The sequence below is a fragment of the Strix aluco genome, chromosome 6, assembly GCF_031877795.1.
Source record: "Strix aluco isolate bStrAlu1 chromosome 6, bStrAlu1.hap1, whole genome shotgun sequence".
Taxonomy (NCBI): domain Eukaryota; kingdom Metazoa; phylum Chordata; class Aves; order Strigiformes; family Strigidae; genus Strix; species Strix aluco.
Genome location: NC_133936.1, coordinates 6,527,726 through 6,552,745, shown reverse-complemented (window position 1 = coordinate 6,552,745; position 25,020 = coordinate 6,527,726). Strand labels below are relative to the sequence as shown.

General features: G+C 35.0%; 1 protein-coding gene across 1 annotated transcript in view; it reads right to left on the bottom strand.

The window, feature by feature from the left end:
• The window catches only part of LRP1B (LDL receptor related protein 1B), a 750,913-nt gene that overhangs the window by 85,025 nt on the left and 640,868 nt on the right, over positions 1–25,020 (bottom strand). Inside the window, exons 59-65 of the mRNA XM_074828545.1 lie at positions 22,810–23,009; positions 9,135–9,323; positions 8,189–8,337; positions 4,981–5,074; positions 3,239–3,355; positions 3,005–3,124; positions 22–141 (exon numbers count right to left, since the gene is read on the bottom strand). Coding sequence (XP_074684646.1) covers positions 22–141; positions 3,005–3,124; positions 3,239–3,355; positions 4,981–5,074; positions 8,189–8,337; positions 9,135–9,323; positions 22,810–23,009 — 989 coding nt within the window. The remainder of the gene's footprint in view (positions 1–21; positions 142–3,004; positions 3,125–3,238; positions 3,356–4,980; positions 5,075–8,188; positions 8,338–9,134; positions 9,324–22,809; positions 23,010–25,020) is intronic.

The following is a 25,020-nucleotide window of genomic DNA, read 5'->3' as shown; positions in this document are numbered from 1 at the left end:
CAAAACCACTGGCATACTCACCACAGTTAGCTTCATCTGATCCATCAGCACAATCTGGGTCTTCATCACATACCCACAGTTTAGAAATGCAGTGTTTTGTTGTTTTACACTGGAAATGGTCTGGAGAACAACTGTTTTCAGCTTTAAACAAAAGGATTTCAAATTAAAACTAGAAATTTCTGCTAATATTCCAATTATTTGTTTTAAAATAAAAACGATTCAAAATTCAGAAATTTTATAGCTCTAGCAAGACTTATGTAACATCTGTAAGAAAACAGCGTTCAGGGTTATACTGTTTATAATTTTGTCTTCTTTTTATATATTATTTTATATATAACAGTAAGGTCAAATGAATCTAATAAACAAAGTGTCTATTGTGATATTCTTTTAACAACAGACTTGACATTGACACAATCAAACCACTTTAGTAAAAAGCAGTCAGATTTATTTTTTTCCTAACTTTCTAAAGCACCAGTTACCAATTCTGAAAGTCAGTTTGAAGGACTAAGGCAGCATTCAATGCTTTGACTGAAAAGGTAATCCAAATTATGTACAATTTTGGTGAAAGTCTGTGCTCTCTGTTAAAAGAGGCCATGGGTAAATAGTGAGAAAAGTTTGACAATTATTTCATTTTATCAGTTTAGCAGAACAAGTTCTTAAATGAATCTTACGGCAAGATAAAGATGCAAAGATGCAGCTAACCTTCATTCTATTCTTTCAGAATGCTTTAAGTCGAAGTTTAAATGCTTTCACTTTAGAACAGCCACTTGACAACAAATGGATCCTCAGTGCACTCATGTGATTCTAGATTGACTGCCTCACAAGCATTTAGGACAGATCTTACTGGTTTTTTAAACTCTTATAACTGAGAGTATAGAGGCAAGATGAATAAAGGACATATATCTGGACTGGACTGTGATCAAGCTATTTGTGATCAGATGCACAAGGATTTCTTTAGAGATAAGCATACGTACAAGAATCTCCAAACTGTTCTGAATTGGACATAAGTGGAAAACATTATGATCTCTTCTCTGATAATGTTTTTTCACATAGATGTTTGTCCCACTTTTACCTAGGGAACTCCATAAGGTTTTTAACAAACTTCCCTATCCCTGTTGGAAAGCAATTTGCTCCTTTACAGTATCATTCCTGTTTCTTGAGTTCAGCAAGATGAAAAACTTTAGTTTTTTTTAAAAATTGGTGTGTATTATTTCTTTCAGCGTCACATTTCTATACATAAATTTACAGCTCTGGAATCAAAGACTAAATTTAGACTTGTCTACGCTGCTAACTATACTTCTAAAAAATAATACTGATTCTCAGCTAGGGCACCTCACCTGGGGATTTCAAAGTGCTTTACAAGGAAGACCAGCATAATAACCTCCATGTTACATATGGAAAACCTTTAGCATGAATTGTGACTTTTTCAAGGTCACTTGATATATAAAATGAAACAGTGGTAGAGCTAAAAAAAATGTCTGTATTTTATAAATCCTAGTCCAGTGGAGTTAGAATGAAATAGATAATCTGATCTGTTATCTGTCTTGGGACAGGAGCCCAAATCAATTTGAACTTTTTGGTAGACCTACTTAAAATCTCCACTTTTTGTAATCTCCCCAAAGACAACTGAAGACTTTTCGGAAGGCACAAGCAAGGTTTTATTAAAATACAAACTAGCATACTTAACTTGCTTGAGAGAAGCTAATAAAGTCTAGGTAAGACAGAACAGAAACAAAAAATGTATATAATTAACCTCCCCCACTTCCCACTGTGTCTTTGCAGGTGGGTTGATGGCTGAGTTTCAGACAATTCAAAAGCTTGCTTCATGTCACAGCAGACTGTCCTATCCCCACTAATCCCTAGGAAGTTTTCAACTCCATCACCACTGATCCTGACCCTATCCCTCCCACAGTCCCTGAGCACTGCTGTGCTGCAGATTCCGCTGCTCTGATTTAATTTCTGTCGGCTACACCTCAAGGTTTTGGGAACCTTCTGTATAACGTGCAGTTCTTTATAACGAAAATCAATCTCCCCTGTCTTCCACAGGAGTTTACCTGACCCCACTTAATCAGTTTTTAAAAGAACATAACATGCAAACCAACATATAATACTGTCTGTCTCTGCTGAGCTGTTTGGAAGACAGCCATTAAACATGACCATCAACAAAGCCTTTGTATCCTTAGCAACCCTTCCCTTGGAGAAGGCCATGTTCTTTGCAGAAATGCAGCACATGCAAACCTTGAGAAAGCTAATTCAGAAAATAGGAATAAGCACCTTAGATCAGCAGTAGATCTGAATAATGAATTGAGTGAAGGACAGAGATGTATTTCAAGACAGCACCATCATTTTAATTACAAAATGATCAAATACACAAGCTATTCAATACATTTCCATTCTAAATCTGAAAATACTTTCTCTACTTATATCTAAGAAATACAGAATGAAAATGACTTTATGAAAAATAAGATGCATTAAAAGCTGAGTAAATGGAAATCAAGTTACATAGGCAAATTAATGAAGAAGTCCCCAGAGGAAAGGGAATAGAAAAGGTAGAAAACTCCATGAAAGAAAAAGGATGTAGAAGGAACTATGGATCTACATCTTTTCCAATAAAAGACACAGAAATATATTTTTCCATTGAAATGCGTTGCTGCAAGGCATGGCAGATGAAAGCCTCAAGAAGATGAGTCATTTGTGAGGTGGTTAAGAGTAAAATGAATGTTTCAGCCTAAGTCAGAAACCCAATTAAATGCTTGGAATTAATTGTTTACACACCCCTCTTCTCTGCAATGACTTTAAAAAATGAAGTTAATAAATGACATCTTAGTTTGTTCTCTTGTCTATGAAGCATTGTACATCAATCAGTCCCATGAATTAACTGTTTTGCATTTTCCTCAAATCATTTTACAGAGAGGATATTTACAGTATTTTACATATTTTACTTCAGTTCCTTGTTTAAAATCAGCTACGGACATCAGAGCAAAATTCTGTAAACATAACTTACGACAGTCTCTTTCATCTTCTTCATCGCCACAGTCATCCTGTCCATTGCATCTCAGATTTATTGGAATACACTTCTGATTCTTTGTGCACTTGAACTGACCTGACAGACACACATGTGTGTCTGTAAGTTAAAAGAATAAAAACATTAAAAAGATTAAAAGTTTCAAAATTTAAAAGGTAAAAGAATAAAAACATAGTTTCTTGACAGAAGTCTACAATGTATATAATCACCTACCACAGTTCAACTCATCAGAATTGTCCCCACAATCATTTTCTCCATCACAGATAAAGGCTGGAAGAGCACAAAGTCCAGTTCCACACTGAAAACGTCCCGGCTGACATCTGAATTCAGCTGAGAAAAAAGAAAACTGCTTATGAATACTATCACAAGAACGGTTAAAGTATCAATAGTGTTGTTCTTCCTCTACGGACTAATCAAAAGAATTTACAGACCTTTGTAGTTGCCTATGTAATCTCAATCTGAGTAGATATTAGTAACTAAAATGCACGTGTACTATTGCAAAATTAATTTCAAAGTCTGAGATTTTAAATTTGCATAACTATAGTTATATCTTAACTAATGATACAGACTGCAATCCTCTGCAGGTTGATGCTTACCATTAACTCAACAGATTCTTGCAATTTAGGATCTAAACACTTGATTTCAAGTCTGCATTTAAGAAACTCACTGTTCCACTCTAATTCTATTTCCCATGAAAGGTCTAACATTGTTCCTTCTCACAGCCACTGCCATCTGAGTTTAAATTTTATGTAAACATAGCGTAGCTCCAAATGTAGAATGATTACATATGTTATGTAGAATGATTACATATGTTAAAGCTTGCTTCAAAGGCCTCTGCAGCAGAAAAAGAGAACTAATTATAAAATTGTAAAAATATGAGTGAGAGATTTCAATATAAACAAATGAAATTAACTCTTATTTAACTGGATGACTGTAGAACACGTAGAGCGTTTTATGTATATAAGCTTGAGGGAAGAGGGCAAGAATCTTTTGATTTATGTAGGTTAATATAATAGTGTTAAAGTAGTCAGTGGCTGGGACTGAAAGATATAATCAACAGATATTACTGTTTACGAATCCAGTACACTAGAAAGGTACTTTTCTAACAAGTAAACTTGCAGTCAGCTACCATCCAGCAACCATTCTTTGGGATGCGGAAAACATCATCATAATTGACTCCCGTTGTCTGCAATTCAACAGGAGATTACTACAGTAACCTACTATTTGGACTACGGGAGGCTATCGAGAAATATGCTGTATCTGCACCACCTTCAGGATAGTGTATCAAAAGTTACACAGGATGCATGAAAAATGTTCATTACATAAAATTGTTCATTCCGGGAGGGTGAGAATTAGCTCTCCAAACTTTCCTTTGACAATTCTATACATTTCTAAATGTACAGAATGAAAATATTTATATAAAACTTATTGTGAAAAATACACTGATTCTTGGTAGGAATCACATGGAGAACACATTGCTGTTGTTCGGAAAATCGCACTAAGTAATAATGTGTAGCTAAACTTGTATAATTGTAATGAAACATAAGCAAATGAGATTAGACTTCCACATTTCTTATATACAAAAATAAACCAAATAACCCTGGCAGAATTTTGTATTTATACATAAAAATTTGAAACCTCAGAACATAGCTTTAAAACAAAAATCTTTAGGAAAAATATAACTGGGATCAAGTAAAGGTTTAAAACATGAAAAACACATTCTTATGATTTTCCAAAGACTTTAAAAGACCCTCAGTAGACATGAGTTAATGAAAATCTTTTACAGGGTGATGAACAAGAGCCTGAGCCCTTTGTAAATTTGACAGAGACCAAGGAACAGAAAACAGTGCTGCAAACAAAAGTGTTCAAATAAACCCACTTCCTACAATCTATAAAGCATTATATTTGATTTGGACCCTCTGACAAGTTGGGTTCCAAATTCAGAATGCACTTACGGCATTCCTCAGGCTCGTCGGAGCCATCTCCACAGTCATCCACAGTGTCACATTTCCACCAAAATGGAATACATTTGTCAGTTTTGCAACGGAACTGTAAAAGGAAGGAAAGAAGGAAGAAAAGCTTTGATATGAATATTTGTTTATTTACTTTTACATAGAAATATACAGTTTATGAAAAATTAGATTCATGGTTTATGTTATTGTTCCATTAATCAACTCTGACTGTTAATTTTATAAAACTTATTTTTTAAATACTCTTTTTTTGGAGATGTTTTGCACTGAGACTTCCACTGATACAAATCATTGTAGTTTCAATGACGTTGCTACACTGATTTATAGTGCCCCTGATATAAACCACTCATTGCATTTTGTCACATTCTATGATTTGATTCTGTAAGATCTTATTCAAAACAACCACTTCAATTCTTAAACATTCTTTGTAAGTTGTTGAAGCAGACTTAATATCATTTTTCTGGATAAACAAAACCACCCACAGTTACAGAAAAGGGCCTTAATGTGTAGTGCTGTACTTGTATACAGTATTGCTTATATTGTTTGAATTAAATGAGTAAACCAGAAGCTAGGCCTTCCAACCTTTTAAAGGGATAAAATATTTGTACAACAAAGAAAAATCCTTTGTTAGACCTTGGTAGTGCCTTTACTCTGAGCTCAGGCAATGTTCTACATTTGTTTTGACTGAAAGGGGAATGCAAACAGAACAAAAAACGGGTAGAAATTACTTGATGCAAACTTTGAGGGCTAAACCTAAAATCGGAGTTCATTATGTGGCTAATGCTAGGGAGAAAAATCTGGATAGATTATCAGGAACTTTTAAGAAACATTGTGTTTCCTACCTGGTGTGAGTATGAGCACAGAAGGGAGGAAAACTGACAGGTTTAGAAGTGCAAGACATTTTCTTTCCTGTGACTAGGCATTAATTTTTTCATTTCTTCACATTTTTAAAATCATTGATTATTCAATAAAGCTGTATTAAAAGGGTATATTAAATTTGGTGCATCGGCTCAGTTTTATCTTTTCTGCCAAGAAAATTTAGGGTTTCGTGGCCATTTATGTAGTAGGACCTACAGCTGGAGCTACATCATTCTTGTACCACATTGAGGGACATGCTGTATTACAGGCTGGGTTTGAAAGGCAGCTCTTCTAAACTGCTAAACTGTTCTACTAAGGTATGCATCTCAGAGTAGCTCAGCAGAAGGCCTCCAAATGTAGGAGACAAACAGAAACTCAGACAATTCTCATTCTTAGTATTTTCTACTTGCTTGCATAGCCTTCCTGCTGCTGAATTGTTTTAAGGTGCCAGCCTCACTCTGCTCACCACAAGGGACTTCAGGCTCTTAAAATGACATTATTAATTTAATTCCAGGAAATGGGGCCTAATTCTTAGATGCTATTATGCTTTGCATGAAAATGCTTGCATTCCCATCTAAACTGGGGAGCCAGACACTTTGCAAAATCAGGGGTCAGAGTCATATGGGTGGGCCTGGAGTGGCTTGAGTTGTGGTGTTCTAGTCTGATGCATTTTGTACTAAACAATTTTTCACGTCAGATTAGCCATCAAAATACAGCCGAAAGACTGTCAATGTGCAAGACCAGCATATCAGTCATCCAGCTCCTTTTCATCAGAAACAGCTAACAGGTGAGTGCATTGTCAAGAGCGATTACATCATAGGAACAACTAAAGATTTTCAGATGATGCTATAAAATTAAAGTAGCAAATTATATTTTTTCCACTGATCTCTGCATCTGATACCATTGGATTGACAAATTATCAAACAGTAAACAGATTTCAAAACTGGAAGAAAATGACTAATAACCAATGTCAGCTTGTAACTGTCTGTCTGAAGCAGCTTCTTCTACTTAAGCCTGCTCTCCCTCCTATGGAATCCACAAGTGATAAAATATTGCTCCTGGAGGATCCAAGTTGTGAGGTTATCCTTCAATTCAGATTACCAATGAATTATTTAGAAAGAAATAGAGTCATTCAATCAACTGTTAGCATATAAATTCACTGTGGAATAAGCTTCCAGTGCCATTTAAAGAAAATTTTTAAAAAGAAAAAAGTGTTGTTTTTTTAAGCAAATTTGAGAAGCTAGATATGGGGGGAAAATAGGTAAGAAACTCCTCATTTTACAAGTGTTTTACACTTTCTTTATGTTCATCACTTAATGGGAAGTAACAAGCAGACAATCAAAACAGGAAAGATATGATGAACATAATAAAATCACACCAAACATTACCTTAAGGGAACAGAGGAAGACAGTGAGAAGGTTTCTTAAATAACAATATTACTTGAATGAAACTGTAACATCATTTATTAAGATGACCACTGTTCCCTAAAAATTAAGAGTAAAATCCTTTCCTTAAGGAGTACAGACAACATACATCATGACATAGAACGTTGTAAGAAGTCGTTAGCATACATACAATATAAGTGGACTACTACAAAAGCTGGACTACTAGACAGATTTTAGAGGCCATATGTACTATCACAATCAACCAATTAGTTGTCTGGGTAGAACAGTCCAAAGGCTTTTATCAAAGTCATTCTCTTACAAGAAATCAGTAGTTCTACTTAATCTTCCTTACATTTTAAGAAAAAAATTCACCAAATATTTATTTCAAGTACTAGGGATTCCACCTCCCATAAGGAATCCAATGTTTTAATTGATGCAACTGTTAATTAATTGCATATTCTACCATTTCCGCTACTGGACTGTTTCTCATGTAACCCTATCTGTTACCTACCTAGCTAACTGGACTGAGCTTGTTTTCTTGTATTAATGTAGTTTGTTCATGCATGAATACTCCCAAATCATTGTTATATACACTTTGTATGATTGTTATACACACTTTGTATTTTCATGTTTCATGTTTTATAGATATGTTTTTTCAAAGCAATTTTTATGGGTTTAGTAGCTGTATTTGTTCTAGTGACTGGCAGAAACATCCATATTTGAAAGGGAACAAGTTCTGCATTCTCTGGAAAAAAGGCACTTGCAAGCCTATTTTCAATTAATAGCCGTGAAGATGAAATGCTTTAAATGCACCCATGAGTTACCTAGTCTTCAGCTCCACTGACTGACGCTTCCACATTTCACGGGCACCAGCAATCATTATTTAAAAGCAGGTGGAAACACAGTAAAATATAAGCCCACTCCCCACTCCCCCACACCTCTGCCCTTACCTGACTGGCAGTGCAGTTTGATAAGCATGTCTTGTTATCCGCAGCAAGGTAAAAGTTAGTGGGACAGGCACAAGTATACATCTTGTCAGGGGCTAGAAGGCATAAATGACTGCAACCACCATTGTTTACTGTACACAGATGTTTAGACACTGTGGACAGAATAGGAAAAGCATATCAGAGCCTATTATTTCAGTATACTTCAGTGCATCTGCTTTTTAGAGGAAGAAAAATGTATTACACATACTATTTTTACAATGAACGTCTCAAATCAAAAACCAATAAGAGGCAACCTTTTTCTTTTGCCTTTAAGCTATTCTCTGTATGCAAAAGATAATTATTACTATGAATGTAGATTCAGTACTGAAAAAATGACAGGAAGAAAAAATCACTAGAGGTTTTTTTAATAAGGAGACAAAAAATTAGCTTATTTAGGTCAAGTGCCAAATCGTATTCAGTTACAATTCAAATATGGGGACATCAGGAGATCAGACACAACCGTAACGCCTGCATTCTCTGACACTCCCTCAGTCCAACAAGTTTCTAAATAACAGTATTCTTCTGTATTATTAATACTCTCTTACTTTTCAAATAATAAGGTTAAATATTTTCATAACACACTGTTCCCATCTTGATAACTGGTAACTTGTACTGTAATGTGACTTAACAGTTCTGTACTTCCAGTCAGTATCTGGGCTAATTTTTAAGCACTCAAATTGGTATCTTGCCCTTGAACAAGATATATCACATTTATTTAATACCAGATATACTTACAAGATTAATCACAAATTTGTGTTTAAAAATGGTGAGTTGAAAACTTCCACAATTTGAAACAAAACAGAAATAAAAATAAATCACTGCAGATAAACGAGCTGCCATTAACTCAGCAACTGGCTTCTAAATGAAACACATCAATGTGCTGTATGGAAAGCATAGACAGAATAATTACCATCAGGTTGCCTATAAGAATGATACACCTGGATGTCTGTTATGGTATGCCATGAGTTAATCAGTGATATTCTGTCTGATCCAGAGGTTTTGTGGGCACGGCTGAGTGATTTGGTTTTCCCATCTGTCCAGTAGACGTAGTCTTCAAACAATGTCAGCGCAATCACCCCTGGAATATCTTGATTAGGGACTGTAAGAAGAGATGCTAAGATTAATGTTCACTCTTGGAAGACTGCCAGTTAAAACATTCCATACTGCCCGGGTTGACGGATACAACTGCTATATAATGTCTTGAGAATAACTGTCATGACAATATGTCAAGCCTAGAGGGTTCTTTATTACCAGTTACGATAAAGATGGATGGGGTACAAGCTCTGCTTGATTAGAATTATTTGGCCCAATCAGTGTTAAGGAAATGAAAGGATTTCAGTTAACAAAAATCACCTCCAGATTCTAAACCAATGACATGTTAAGCTTAAAAGTTTTACATAACATAAATATAACTTAACCTACTCTTTACAGAAGGCCAATATTCATTTGGTGTTTTAAGGGAATAAAAGTTATTAGAAAACATCCAAACTGTAAAGTATACATCTCCATATGCACTGTGTTTAATACCCTTTAAGACAATTAACAGTATTTTATTTCGACAAAATACACTGCCAAGAGAGACAAGGAAAAAAAAAAGTTTGGCATTAAAATAAACATAGAAGTAAGAGGGCTAATTGCTTATTCCTAGCATAACCAACCACACAATTTAAAAAAATTAAAAAAAATGATGATAATACTCCCTGTTTCAATATCATAAAATTATGAGCCAACATCCTTTTAAAAGGGATGGAAGGACAAAAGAGGAAAAAAGCTTTGGAGCATTCTTTATTCTACTGTAGACTCTTTAATCCTGAACTATTTGTTCTTGGTAAACATAAACCTAATGCCACTTTTTTTTTTTTTTTTTTTTTTTTTTTAACATATATAGCTGTAATCAAGAAATGTCACAGGAGAATATATAACCACAATGGTCAATTTTTTAAATTAAAATCTTTTGTCGCTGAATCACTCTAATTACTGATAGAGCTGAAAAGGTAGATCAGAGCAGCTGATCCTGCCATTTTTAACAAGCATATCCTTAACACCTTTACCTTGTTTTCTTAGATGAAAATAGCTTCATCTTTTACCTGGAATATACTTAAATAGAGTTCGCAAATCTCAGATTCCAGCTGGAACATTTCATAGTTCACTGATGACTGATACTGAGTACATGGAATGACAACCTAGCAAATTCAATTTTTTACACAATAGTCTTGCTGATAGTGAACTCCAGTGTAGGGTATGTTGCCTTCTGGTAAAGGAAACCTTGCTTCTTCAACCTGAAATGATTTTCCTGTCTTGTATGTTTACATATACCACAGCCATCATACTGAAATAACAGGATGATATTCTTTTAAGGAGCTTCATAACATTTCTAAGAAATTAGCCAAAATGGGCAACTTTGGCATGCTTTCTTACATAGAACCCCCAAGAAAAGGTCTTATAATTTCCCTTATTGGTAGAATCACATTGTGAAAAGAGGGTCTACAAACCAGAAGTGAATCACTCCCCATGGTGATTGTTGTTACCCTGTTCCTCTGATCGAGGAAGGGAAGAATTCTTGAAGTACCATTACTTTTTGTTTTGCCACCAAAGTAAGAAATCAAGTACAACAAAACAAGAATAGAGAAACTATAAGTACAGGTATTCCATCATAATGTTTCTTTTTCTCTTTCCTCATTTTCCTTGTCTTCTCACCATTGGATTTATCACTATAAATTGCAAGAAAATACTCCCAGATCCAGAAAAACACCCAAAAGCTAGAGCAGGGTTTGTCTGTCCACTGGAAGACATGTATGTATTATCACCTACGTAGATCAACTACTTGCATGTTAATTTTATCCCCACTCTGCTCTGGAGTGAACTAAATCATTCCCTTGGCAGGGAAAACAAGCTGTAGACTAGACAATAGTACCCAGCTTCACCCTGGATGTAGTATGTGGTGTGTGGGGATCTCTAGTAATGCTAACAGTGAAAGAAACCCTGCATCAGTCACAGCTGAGCCTAAGCAGTCAAATCCTAGTCACTGCCTGTTTTTTTACATTCTTTTGCTTAACATGGGTGATTTTCCTTGAACCTTCTTGAGCTCTGCATGCATCTTTGATGATGGTGAATTCAACTTAATACTGTTCCACAAAAGGCATGTCTGTCTAATTTTAATTTTAAAAAGTGAATTACTTTTAAAATGCTTCAGCATAATTATTAATTTGGAATACTAATTATCATATTATATGCTTACTACTAGATTAATGCAATTTATTAAGGAAGCATAGAATTTACACATTTGTGTCATTTGGAAAAAGGAAATTATAATTCTGAATTACTTCAGAATTATTAGTTCATAAAATCTGTGTACATGCATGCTCTGTAAAAGAAACACATTTTGGTTTGAATCACTATCCCATATTTCAGCAGATCCCTGAAAAAAATGACTCTCTCAGACTTCCTTCATTGTCACTCTCCCCAGTTAGTTACTTCACTGAATTTAAGTAATTCAGTTGCTTTATTGTGCTATTATATTTACCATGGGATTTTAAGTACATCTGAGCACAATCCATTGTACTATCTTTATATATAGAGCCTTAGGTATATTAAACTCAGCACTTTTTATTTTAGGTGGATTATAAACATTTGCTATTGAAAGTTTTCTTGTAACTTCTAAGTCATATGATTGTGTCACAGTACAAAAATTAAAAGACAAGCAGGAATTTTAGGTACATCTGCAAAACTGCAGGAAACTCCCCACTGATCTTAAAGGGCAGTTTCTAATGAAACATAGAAAACAGGCTGACAGAAGAAGTAGGAAGGAATAGCAGAAACTGCTACTCTGAGTGAAACCCTAAAGCTATCCATAAAGCTATTTATTTTTGCTTGAGTTCTGGAAAAAAATTTGTTCATATAAATTATGACCCTTGCTCCTATTTTTGACATCAAATTAAAGATGTCAAACATAACATTCCAGCCTTTCTAAAGGTTTTTTCTCTGTTTTCTCTTATTCTGATCACAGTTAAGATTAAAATCAGAATAAACGAGCATATAAAAGCTTTAACACACATGAAGAGGATTTACATCGGAAAATTATTTTGATTTTGTCATCTTATTCCCCACCAATGAAAAATACATCTGGCAGTCATCCTCTTTTTGGCCATCCAGGAATTACAAATAAACACCATATCCTGAGTATAGATGATTGAGTAAATGCTTAGTTTTGTTTCTGTATATGTTTGTGTGTTGCCATACAATTTATCCCAGTGTCAATGGATAATGCATACATCAGAATCCAGATGAAACTTTATATTCATGAACTAAAGAAGATTCAGGAAATTAACAGATACTCTCTGAATTGTCTCAGCACACCTTACTAAGAGGAAGCTAGGTTAAATGTGTGCTGTAAAATATTAAATACTACATTTAGATCACTGCATTTCAGAAAACTGTTCATTGACTCAAGTAAATTTTTCTTTGACTTTTTTTTAAAGCCTATTCTGTAAGCACCAGGTTTATCTTAAAAACAAAACCACAATATCAAACACAACGTAACAAATATTGTATCTCTTTCTGATGTTCTTTAAAGGAAGTATGACAGAGTATATCTGTTTCTAAAAACTGGATTTTGTGTTATTACCACCTGTTGGTCCAAAGTTAAAACTATCAATGGTTTAAACACTCACAGATTAGGGTTGTAGTTTGTGCTGCCACTATTTCTTATTTCTGAGTAACTTTATAAGTTTAATGGGTTTCTGCGTTAAAGTTAACTTTTCATTAAGCAATGTTCAACACAAACTTGATCAAAATTCTTTCAGAAGAATGCACTGTTTATAGCTGTAAAAGCTATATGTATTCTGTTGTGACTACAAAGCTCAGAGAAATTTATTTAAAAAAATCAATCAAGGAAGCAATGGATGGACTGCGTTAAATAAAATAAAAATAAATAAAGGTAAATAAAAACCTATGTAAAGTAAAACACACAGAAAATTAGTATAGTATAACTGGATACAAATATTTCTTATAAAAAAATCTAAGCTGACCATAAAAATATAAAAGTTCCTATAAGAATTATTAATAATTACATAATATAAAACCTCATATAAAAATTATTCTAAGCTGTTCATAAAACTCAAATGTATTTTCTTGCAGTTGATATATCTGTAAAGTCTGAGAGAAGTTTCTGAAAACAGGCATTCAATGGCAGCTAATTCTGATTTACTTTACTGTTTAAGGAATAGTTATATCATAGCTGAATATTATTTTTATTTTTTTTAGTATATTATAAACAATGAAACATCAGAACTGTTGACATGTTAAAGGTTATAAAATCTCCAGTTCACATCAACTATGAATGACCCAAAAAAATTAACACAAAACTGTGAGGGAATTTTTACATCTTATTTTCTGATGGAACAGTAAAACAGTCTCTCATGCTCTTTATTCTTTGCCTTTGAGGACATCAGTGTTTCAACCCTTCCAAAATTTCAGGCAGTGACAGTTACTGATTTATGATAAATGTATGTAGTAGAAGAAACACTGACTTACTTTCTTCAGTCTTTCCTTTAACTTCAGAAGAACCTTAGCTGCATTACTGATCTACTACTTCATGAATGACATAGATTAGTTATATGTTGCAATACTAATGACTAACCTCCCAGCATACATTATGCTGTGAATCACAGTTTTAAACAGGAAAGCAAGACTAATTGCTCTCCTTTCTTTGGCAAGCACTGTGAAAACGAAACTACTTTCTTCAAAGTAAAGCCAGGTTAGTTGTAATTGATAAGTACCTCTGCTTTTCCCGCATCACCTATTTGAAAACTTCTAATCAAGATGTCTACTTGGCAATCCATGAGTAAAAAAGCAATATATTCTGTTAAAAATTAAAACTACATTACACCGACATTGCTTGACCAGCAAATTCATGGAGAATTTAAACAGTCATATTTTAACAAAGAGCCATGAGAATTGCATGCAATTTGTATTAGTTACTTTCTAGAATTACCTACATATTCAATAGATTATTTCTTTTTTTTAAGGTTTCCCATAACAATGTCACCCTATGGCCTCTATGAAAGCTTCCGAAATTGGGTCAAGTAAGTCGAAGCCCAATCCATATCTCAAAACAATCAGAAAAATTAACTAACAAAACACCCCACCTGCAGACCACTAATCCACTGGATACAGCTCTAGCAGTCCATAAGTATTTTACTAGACCAGTACTTACAAGTGTTTTTTCCCCTCATTGTTAGAGCATCAAATCCTTAAGTAATCCCTTGAAACCCAAGCATATTACTTTTCGCTCATGTGAAGAAATCTCAAGTATAACTGAAGTGCAGTTCAATCAGAAAAGGGATAACTGCCCAACCACCATAGGACACAGAGTCCATCATCATAGATGGGCACGCTGGGCAGCTGCTAAGGGAAGAGGCGAGAAGTGCCTTTAGCCCCTTTCATAAATCTTTGCCTGAACAGCATGATGTAGCTGACTGCTTCCAGTGAGTCCCAAATAGTTATTTCAGTGACTCAAATTTCTTACAGCTTAAGATATAGTACATCTCAGAACTCGTATGCAGTTTTCATATACTGCAATATATGCTATGTATCATATATGAGTAAAAAATGCCATACTTTGTGCCAGCAACAGAACTTATTAATTCAAACTGATACTTACTTTGATATTCAAGACCCTGCACTTCTTCCTTGTGCAATAAAATGCATTATGGGGGCATATTCAACTACCTACTCAACAATTATGAGGGACAAAAAACATGGAATGCAAAATCACCACCCTAATATCTGCAGCTGAAATTTGCTTCTGTAATTCCTTTTCCTACCACAGCTGCTTCCTACCAGAGATGGGCAAGTCCCTTACAATCCCTCCTTTTCTAACAGGCCTTCTGTTGCCAGCTTTAGTTCTCTACTGGGGTTTCATTTGATACATAAATCATGGATTCTCTTACACTGAATGCTAATCCCAGACAGTGCTTGACCAAACAACAGATGAGAAATATGATAAGAAAAAGAAGGTAGAAAAGAGAAGGAATGTACAGGCCTACCAGAAAGCTGCAGAAAATAGGAGGAAGAAATCAGGTAGGTAGTAAAAGGGAAAAAAGGGGAGGCTTTCAACAGAAGCAGTGGAAAATAGAAATTATTAGATACTTGAAAACAAATAAAAATGACAATAGATAACATACTAAAGGGAGATAAAGTGTTGCATGAATTTAAGGGAAGAAAAGCCACATATCTCCATAAAAGGGAACACGATTATGTAGACATATGAGAAGCATGCACAGACTTAAAATGTACATCTCTCTCTCTACTGCATTTTGCATTAATTTTGATTCAAGAATATAAATTCATAAGCTATGAGTCATATCTGTGACAAAAATGTCTACTTTTCTCTTGTGTGAACTCTGTTTCCCTTATATTTTCTGAGTACCTCTACTTAAGCATAAAAAATGTTCATTTGATTTCAGGGGTGAAAATCATGCCATCTATGATTTCTTAACTATAAATATGCTTACTGAACAAGCCATACAGAAGTGAAGTCCAGCCTCACTCAGCTTAAATTGAAACACAAATATTTCCAAAAGTAAAAGCAAATACTCTAACTAAAATGGACAACAACAAAAGGTCTCATTGTCAGCTGATAAAATCCATGTGCCAAGAAAAAGTGTCCTTAAAAACAATGGATGCTTACTTCTTCTAACCAATAAACACTACAAAAATATCTGTGCTCTGTCATGTGCACCAAGGTTAGATTTTCTTTACTGTTTGGCTCCTGTTCAAGACGAAACTGGCTGATCACTTCACTTCTGTCCCTTCCCTTTCAAAAAAAAAAAAAAAAAGGGACTGCAACCTTGCCATGCCCTTGTACAAAGTCTACAAAAAGAGAAGGGGTGAAAGATTCCTGTCATGCTCCTCCCAAAAATGCATTCACCCAGCTAGAGTTCCAGTGCTGGTAAGTAACTGCTAAAGATAATTAATTGTTGTTAAGCAACATTTTAAACTACCTTCTTCCCCACAGTGGCATTAGAGCAGTTTCTGTTTAAGAATTTTGGCACCCAAAGACATAAAATTTACATTGGTGATCAAACCTTAAAAAACAGACCACCTTATTTTGCATTCCACTCTTTAAAACTCGATTTTCTGAACTGCAATAAAATAAAACTAAAAAGGCTACTGACATCTTAACCCAAATGGAACCAGTGATAAATTCTTAGGAAGAATTAAGAATCCGCCAAAGACAAAGTGCATCAAGGAAGAACAGCACTTAATAAGAAAATAGCCATTATACCTACAAAAACAAATAAACTTGGAAATTGATGATCTTCTCTTGAGCTGCAATTACTGGCCCATACCGTCTTCTTTCCATTTGAACTCCCTTGGAACCATTTTTGTCTCATTTTACATTCAACTTGTAACCTCTTAGAGACACAGTCAATACTTCTTTTATCTCTGTATAGTACTTACTCCTGGTACTTGCTCCTTTTGATAAAGAATTCAAAGTGCTTAGACAATTAAATTAATAATGAATAATGACAATAAGATTATGTCTATTAAGCTTGTGAAAAAGTATGTAATTTTGACAGATGTAATTAAAGTATGTTACATTAAAACACTAATTTTTTTAAAAGATGAGACATTCTATAATCACTGTTACTTTTATTAAATCGACACTTTGTTTAAAAAGCCAAATCTGTCAAACTCAATGAACAGAAAAAAACATCATTCATAGAATACATACATTAATTCCAGTAATTGAAGCCATGTGTCACAGAAAAAAATATACATGAATACACTTTTAGGATGATATTACTGATATTTTTAATAACAACATGTGCATGCATACATATTTCTTTCTGCAAATATAGTATATCACACATCCGTACTGGGTAAGTATGGAAGATATAAGTCCTAGCATTAAGTGGTAGGATATTTTGCCAGTCAAAAAATGTAATTGCAGTAGTGAAAACTCAGAATATTTCAGTATAATAAACTCACACGAAATTATACATCCCAAAACTAGTATCGCAAAAGAAGCAGGAAATTTAGACTTAAATCTAAACATCTTAAGGCACAAATATATATGTGGTATTAAAGCTGACTTTTACATGTGACTTATAATGTTACCATGAGAAGAGATTAATAAATTTTCAAAAATCAGTTGATCAAATCTAGGACTGAAATATTTTATTGTCCCACTTTAAAATGTTTTATTGTCTTTTTTATATGCCAGTTACCCCGTGGCAGTACAGAGTACCGTGCTGTCACAGCAGTGATTAAATGATTCTCAAATATACACAAGTCACTAGTCAAGTAGAACAACTCATAGTGTGCTAATGAGTTTCAAAGATTCTTTAATTATTTTTCAGATTTACAGAGACCATTTATGTGCCTACCAGCCCCTACACCTTAGACTCATGACTTGCTGCTGGTTTCACTATTCATCCCCACTCTGCCCCCTGAGCTATTCCTTCTTTCATCTTTGCCTCTCCATGCTCCTGCCCAGATTATCTCCTGCCATCATCTAACTATGAGTAAACGAACTGCTAATCCCCTTTGGTTTATCTCACTTATCTTCTGCCACAACTACAGGAAACTTTCAACACTGCAGCTTTCTTCATCAAAAAACTCCTGGTTTTGATTGCATTGATATGAACTGGGCGAGATCTTGTGGCACAAGAAAAGCTGTATTTTATGTTCTCTGTTCTGGTTGCTTTCTGACAGAAACAACTGCATGGAAAGTAATGCCCAGTCTTTAAAATTTGTGATGGCACATGTCCAGCTCATACAGAAATATACACTGAATGTCTGCTAAGCTTTTAATGAGTACGTAGAAAAATTACTTTCAGAAGTTTATAATCCAATCAAGTTTGGGCATATTATCACCAGGACAGTGGAAGATACAGAAACCAACCTCTTGGCAATTTTCATAAACTGGGCTCCATAAACTGTAGACTGTAAAACCTTAATGTAACTGTGTGAATTGACATTAATATAGTAAATCTGTGTATTTTTCCTGGATGTTATCTTTTAAAAGAGATAGAATACAATAAAATAAAATAATTAGATTTAGGATGACATATGAACTGAAGAATCTTATCTGAACAATTATGAAAACAATCTAGAATGCAACAGTGGTGGTGAAGCAGTTATCAGTTTGTGACATCAGATGTGGCGATAATGAGTAATTCTATAGACTCCTCAAAAGTTGGGAAAAATTGTTGCAATATCAGAACTACTGTTTATTTCTCATCTGCTGTGAGAAACCCTCTTTTCAGACTTCTCTAAATTTTGTGCCATGAAAACTGCAGTATAAATGTGGAAGGAATTGTTTTCTGTAATCTCAGATTATTTTTACATTAGGATAATTTAATAAATAACTGGTTTTACTCTTTTATAAAACTGGTGGAAGAGTTCAGAATTAGACACAAATACTCACTTTCTACCTACAAAGCCCTTACAATTAGCAATTTTTTAAATTACCGGTGCTAATAATGAAAAAAGGTTGCAATCTCTAAAAAACTTTAAAACTTGCATATATGTACACAAATTCTGAGGTTTGTAACCACTTGGGCAGAAGCCAATTCTGAATAAAATTTTTTTTTCAAATCGAGATACCATAGGAAAGTTTCTCTCTGTTAACTATTTTACAGCTGAAGATGACATTTACAAATACTTAATTCATTTAAGATTCAACAATTTTTCATTGCTTAATTTTCATGTCTCCAAGACGAAGCAATGAAGTGCTCAACTTTTGTTTTTACAGTATAAAACATCGAAGAACTCGACACAGTTAAGGACTGATGTCAGCTCAGAGAAGCTTCTGTACTTCCTAAAATGGACTATCAGATTCCACTTTTACAGTTTCATTATACTGAAATTCTCATCTTCAAAGAGTGAAATGGGAAAATGGTAGGCACCTCTGGGTTTTAAGAGCTCTGAAGGACAGGAAAACCTGCATGAGGCAATCAGATACCTAGGGAACTGCAAAGCTTGCACCTCCTCTGGGCAGTGGGAACCAAAAGCAGCTGTTAAGTCTGACAAATTCTTAATTTTTTTTTTTTTTTTTTAAAGCTCACAGAAGTAAACCAGCTTAGTGCTTAGCCAGATTAGTGCTTCAATGCTTGTTTAATCATTTACTGTGCATAACATTTGTGAATGCTGCAGTGCTAAATTGGCTAAGCTCTAAAGACAGTTTACATAATCAAGCATTAAACTTCAAATAGATAAGCAAGGTCATTGCTGCCTCTAGCGCCAAGAAGAGCTCCCAAGTACTGTAAGATTTCTCGCCTAGTTAGCATGTTTTCAAAGTTCTTACTAGGACTCTCTTGATAATTATAAAAGCCCATTTCTCTATTGAAATGCAGAGGAACTTTACAAGAGAAAAGCAGCAGATGTTCTCTTTTCCTGAAAAATCTTTAAGAGTTGTAAAAAAGGAAAAAAAAAAATACTTGTTGCAAAAAGTGTTAACACTAAGATCTAAATACATGTAAATTTCCATTGCATGGAATAAACACTCCTTCAACATACAGCATGCCAATAATTAGCCTCAGATTGTCCTCAAGAAGCATATAGTGCAGAGCACAAAACACTGCAGTTTCTCATACAATAATATATCTTTATGATATAAGATCCACCCATTCTGATATTATTGGCTGGGTCTTGTGATATTTCTGTGGCATTTCCTGATACATTTTGTAACAGGCAATTTAAGATCCAAAAACATATTCTCAGAAAAAAAACTCACAGCAAGCTAGCCTTATCCTCAAAGGTCAAAGTAACAGGTGAAAAAATACTTAGTTTACAATATACTAGCACTTCAGATTGCATCACTCACATGATTCCCATTTAGACTTTTTTCTCTGCTCCGCAAGTAAGTATTTTATGGTCATAATACCTGTGCCTTTATCCTTCTCCATTTGAAAACACAAAGGATAGAATAAACTCAACCATCCCTTAAGTTAACTTTGATAATACAAAGTGTCTCAAAATGACAAAGGAAAATGAACCATGAAATCCATGTGAACAATACGTCTTCAAGAAACACAGTTATCGCAAGATATAAAACTGATCTTTCTCATTTAAGTGCTTATCAACATGGATTACAGTTTATCATATCAGAAAGCTAGAAGGGATCATAGTTTCACCTCCTCTAAACCTCAATCACTGAACCTCCCCAAGTTTTCCCTCTTAAGACAATTAATTTGCAATGGTTAAACTTTATCTTCCAGACATTTTTCTAGTCTTGTGCTGAAACATGAAGACATTGAAAACTTATTTGGCAGTTTGTTCCAGGAGAAAGGGAGAGGCAGGGAAAAGATTCTGATTAAAGACAAATTGATCATTATGCAGGAGCTTTGCAAAGTCCTCAAAGTACCCTTTGGAGCACCTACAGGCATGTTTCATCTGTTTCACATCAAGAATTCTCAATTCTTTGTTAAATCCACAGAAGCTTTTCTACAACTTGATTTTGGTTGATAATCACATGTTGAGCAAAGCTCCTGACAGTAGAAAGTAACAAAGAGCACTGGCTAAGGAGAAAAACCTTCCTCCCACATAATTTAAATACCTCAGTATCTTTGTCCCAAAGCAGGTTTCTTATTGCTTGAATATTTATATACCATCTGTACTTAAACCAGATCTGTCCTCAAAAGCAGTATGATACCAGGTTTACACAAAGTCACTGTCACTTTTGGAGCTTACCTCAGATATTTAACTGGTACCAAATTTTTATACATTTTCATTCACAAATGGTAAAATTATCAGGCATGAAAACCTACAGAATGTCCAGTAATACTTGACTTGTAACACTTTCAAAGTAGTACTTAAAAGAGTCAGAAATGCTTCTTAAACAGTCATGAACACATTCAGCTCTCTAAAACTAGCAGTGGTGGTGCTCTGTTGAATGAGAAAGAAAATTTCTGTGAAACACTGCTCTTCAATGGTACAAGCTGTAGCTTTGTGAGAAACTTCCTTCTTCTCCAGGGTCACATATCCTCAGGGGAAGACATTAACTCTGGGAATATAAAAGCGTTTGAAGCTGATTTTACCCACTTGGGCAAGAGACATCCACTGGCTGGAGACTGAGGCAATGGACACCAAAGGCAGCATGACTGGACTTTTGCAGATATCTTCTGAAATTTAGTGATAGGAGGACATTTTCTGAGAAAGAAAAGTTTTGCCACTTTCATGTTGAAAGAGAAAATTGAGAAAGGTTTGACCACTGCAGTCAGGTTAGGGATAAGAGACACACACTGGCTATTATTTACTTGTTTCATTTGAAAGATCCGGAAAGAAGAGTGAGAAGATAATTGTATGAGAACAAAATGGCAGGATGGCAGCACAGGGAATAACATCAAGAGGAGTATGGAACTTTGCTTCATCTGTCAGAAAAACAGACTGTCAGCAGAAATCCAGTGGTCACTCAGGGGTATGTCTGGGCAGGTTACAACTGTCCTGTGTTCATTATAAAAACCATGGAAGTTAATGCTGAGGTTAATGGGAATATTTACAGCTCTCATAGCCCTTGCTGTAGTCTCTCCAATCTAACATTTCAAATAACTGTCATTGAATTGTTCATTATCTATTTATAACTTACTATTCACAAATTCAAGGGCTAGAAAACTTGTTTTGTTTTGTTTGTTTTATTTCACAGCAAAGCTTCAATCTGAAAATAAAGTAGTTATTTCATGAACTCTGGTTTGGGGAAAACCTGGAGGCACACAGTATGAGATAAAAGCCTAAAATAGCTCAAATTCATAAAGTTTTACCAGGATAGCAGCAGTCCTGAGGTTTGGGTAAAGCTTGTGGAAGCAAGCTCAAGTAACAGTTTCATTTCAAAGGAAAAAAAACCCAGCACACCAATACTGAGTATTTCATACATTTGAATTAAAGTGAAAGATCTTTATTTATACCATTTGGCATATGAGAACTATTCATCATAGTGCAAAACTTTTTTTAAAAAACAATTTATAAAGATACTAGCTTTTTAATTATCTGTCAGGTGAGAAGTAGAATACAGGGATAAAGATTACTTCATTACATAAGTATTTCAAAAGTTATTATTTTACTCATCTACCAGGAAAGCCCCAAATTACATTTGCAAGACTGGTCTCCTTATTGACTCATGCTGAGCAGACTAATAGGCGTTTCCAGGCTTTCTCAGGTTAGAGAAAAGACTGCTTCTAGCCACATTCTAACACATGTCACACAGGACATATCCCTTCCATTTTCACCAGCCAAGTTTCACTGGCTTTGTAACTTGGACCAGAACATGTTTTGCAAATCTACAGTAGAGTACACAACTGACAGGGCAGCCTCTGACTGCTGAGTCTGTTCCTAGAGTTTCTGTTTTCATTTGCCATTTTTTCCATGGACATTTATTACTGCATGTTTAAAAATTATTCATATTCATAACAGAGAAGGAATATGAAAAGCAACTTTTAAAATATTGATAAAAAGGAAACAAAGTATCAATAAAAACTGCAAAATGTTTTAAAGTACAGTTTTTAAGTAATTACACATAGCATGCAAAGCACCTTCAATTTAAAAATTATGAAAAATTAACAAAAAAAAAGCTGTTGACTAACCTTTATGTCTATGAGATCCATCCATGTCAGAAAACTCAATATGATTTTCATCAGCCCAATAGAGTCTGTGGTTGACATAATCTATTGTAAGAGCCATAGGTCTAGATATCTGTGTTTCTATGACAACTGTTTGACTGGAGCCATCCATACCAACGCGGCCAATGTGAGGATACTCACAGCAATCAATCCAGTATAAGTATCTATAAAACAAAATAAACCAGCCGCTTTGTTTAGAGATGCAAAAATAATAACAATAAATAATTAATTTTAGTTGATCTCAGGAATAAATCAGTAATTGTTCTATAATGTTTCCATTTTCCAGATAGTTTTTTTGATTTTTCTAGACCTGTCCATAAATGAGTGTGCTAAATGTAAAGGGTTTGAATAGCAGTGTCCTCATGTTAGATGTGATATCATAAAATTTATTATGGACTAGTAAAAAGTGCATTTAAATTGTTTAGTTTTGATACCTTAGAATTTGAAGTACTGCCCAGACTGGACTTCACGAATCTCATATCCTGCAAAAATTGCATCACTACTACACTTATGACAAATATTGTATTACTTTTTTTTTTTTTTACACGTATTACAAAACCTTGTGTTGTTAATAGTAATATGATGCAAATTATATTGTACTTCAAGAAGTACTAGTTCCAAAACACTAGAACAGTTTCTCACATAAAGGGCTTAAAAATGGGTAAAGCACTGAGAAAGACTGTTGGAAAGCTGAGTAGCAATTTTCTCTTCAATATGTTATTTAGCCACAATAGAGAGCGTGAGGGGTTTTTTTTAAAAAGAAAAAGTCCTATTATTTGGTACATGGATGCATGTTGCTACTGTTGCATGTCATTAACTTAGAACCTCAGGACAGATCTTTCCAGCTGGGAAGCTGATATGCTTCTACTCTAAAGGTTTTGGACAGACTCTCAAAACCCCAGATGCAGCTCATATTCTCAATAGCCACCTGGAATACTATTTGTGTGGAGAAGAAAATGGTAGCCCTAAGAACAACTACAGGTATCCTACAAAACACAGGTGCAATATGTTGGCACTGAGCCTGCTCCACATAAACATTAGAGAGAGAAAACTTTCTCCACTGACTCCAACAGAAAACTTTTTCTTTGGAAACATATCATTACTATGGTATGGCATCAGTAATCTAGTTGATTTAGCATTTCTCATTTGTGAGAACAAACCTTAGATACAATTAATACTATTTCAAACAATAACTCTGAATTTGAAATGCAAACACAGTTTTTATTTCCAGCAGCTTTCCATATTAAAATAAACACACAAACAAATAAATAAAGCCCTGGCAGAATTAAATCTGGCCAGGGAAGTCAAGGGCAACAAGAAAAGCTTCTATAAGGATGCCAGTGATAAAAGGAAGACTAGGGAAAATGTGAGCCCTCTCCAGAAGGAAACAGGAGACCTGGTTACCCAGGATATGGAGAAGGCTGAGATTCTTAACAACTTCTTTGCCTCAGTCTTCACCAACAAGTGCTCCAGCCACACCACCCAAGTCACAGAAGGCAAAGGCAGGGACTGGGAGAATGAAGAACCACCCACTGTAGGAGTAGATCAGGTTCAAGACCATCTAAGGAACCTGAAGGTGCACAAGTCCATGGGACATGATGAGATGCATCTGCGGGTCCCGAGGGAACTGGCAGATGAAGTGGCTCAGCCACTGTCCATCATATTTGAGAAGACTTGGAAGTCAGGTGAAGTTCCTGCTGACAGGAAAAGGGGAAACATAATCCCCATTTTTAAAAAGTGAAAAAAGAAAAACCCAGGGAACTACAAGCCAGTCTCACCTCTGTGCCTGGCAACATCATGGAGCACATCATCCCGAAAATATGCTAGGGCACATGGAAAATAAGGAGGTGATTTGCGACAGCCAACATGGCTTCACTGAGGGCAAATCATGCCTGACAAATTTGGTGGCCTTTTACAACAGGGTTACAGCATTGGTGGAGAAGGGAAGAGCACCTGGACTTGTGCAAAGCATGTGACACTGTCCCGCACGATATCCTTGTCTCTAAATTGAAGAGACATGGATTTGACAGATGGACCACTCAGTGGATAAGGAATTGGCTGGATGGTCACATTCAAAGGGTTGCGGTCAACAACTCAATGTCCAAGTGGAGAGCAGTGACGAGTGACATTCCTCAGGGGTCAGTGTTGGGACCAGCGCTGTTTAAGATCTTTGTT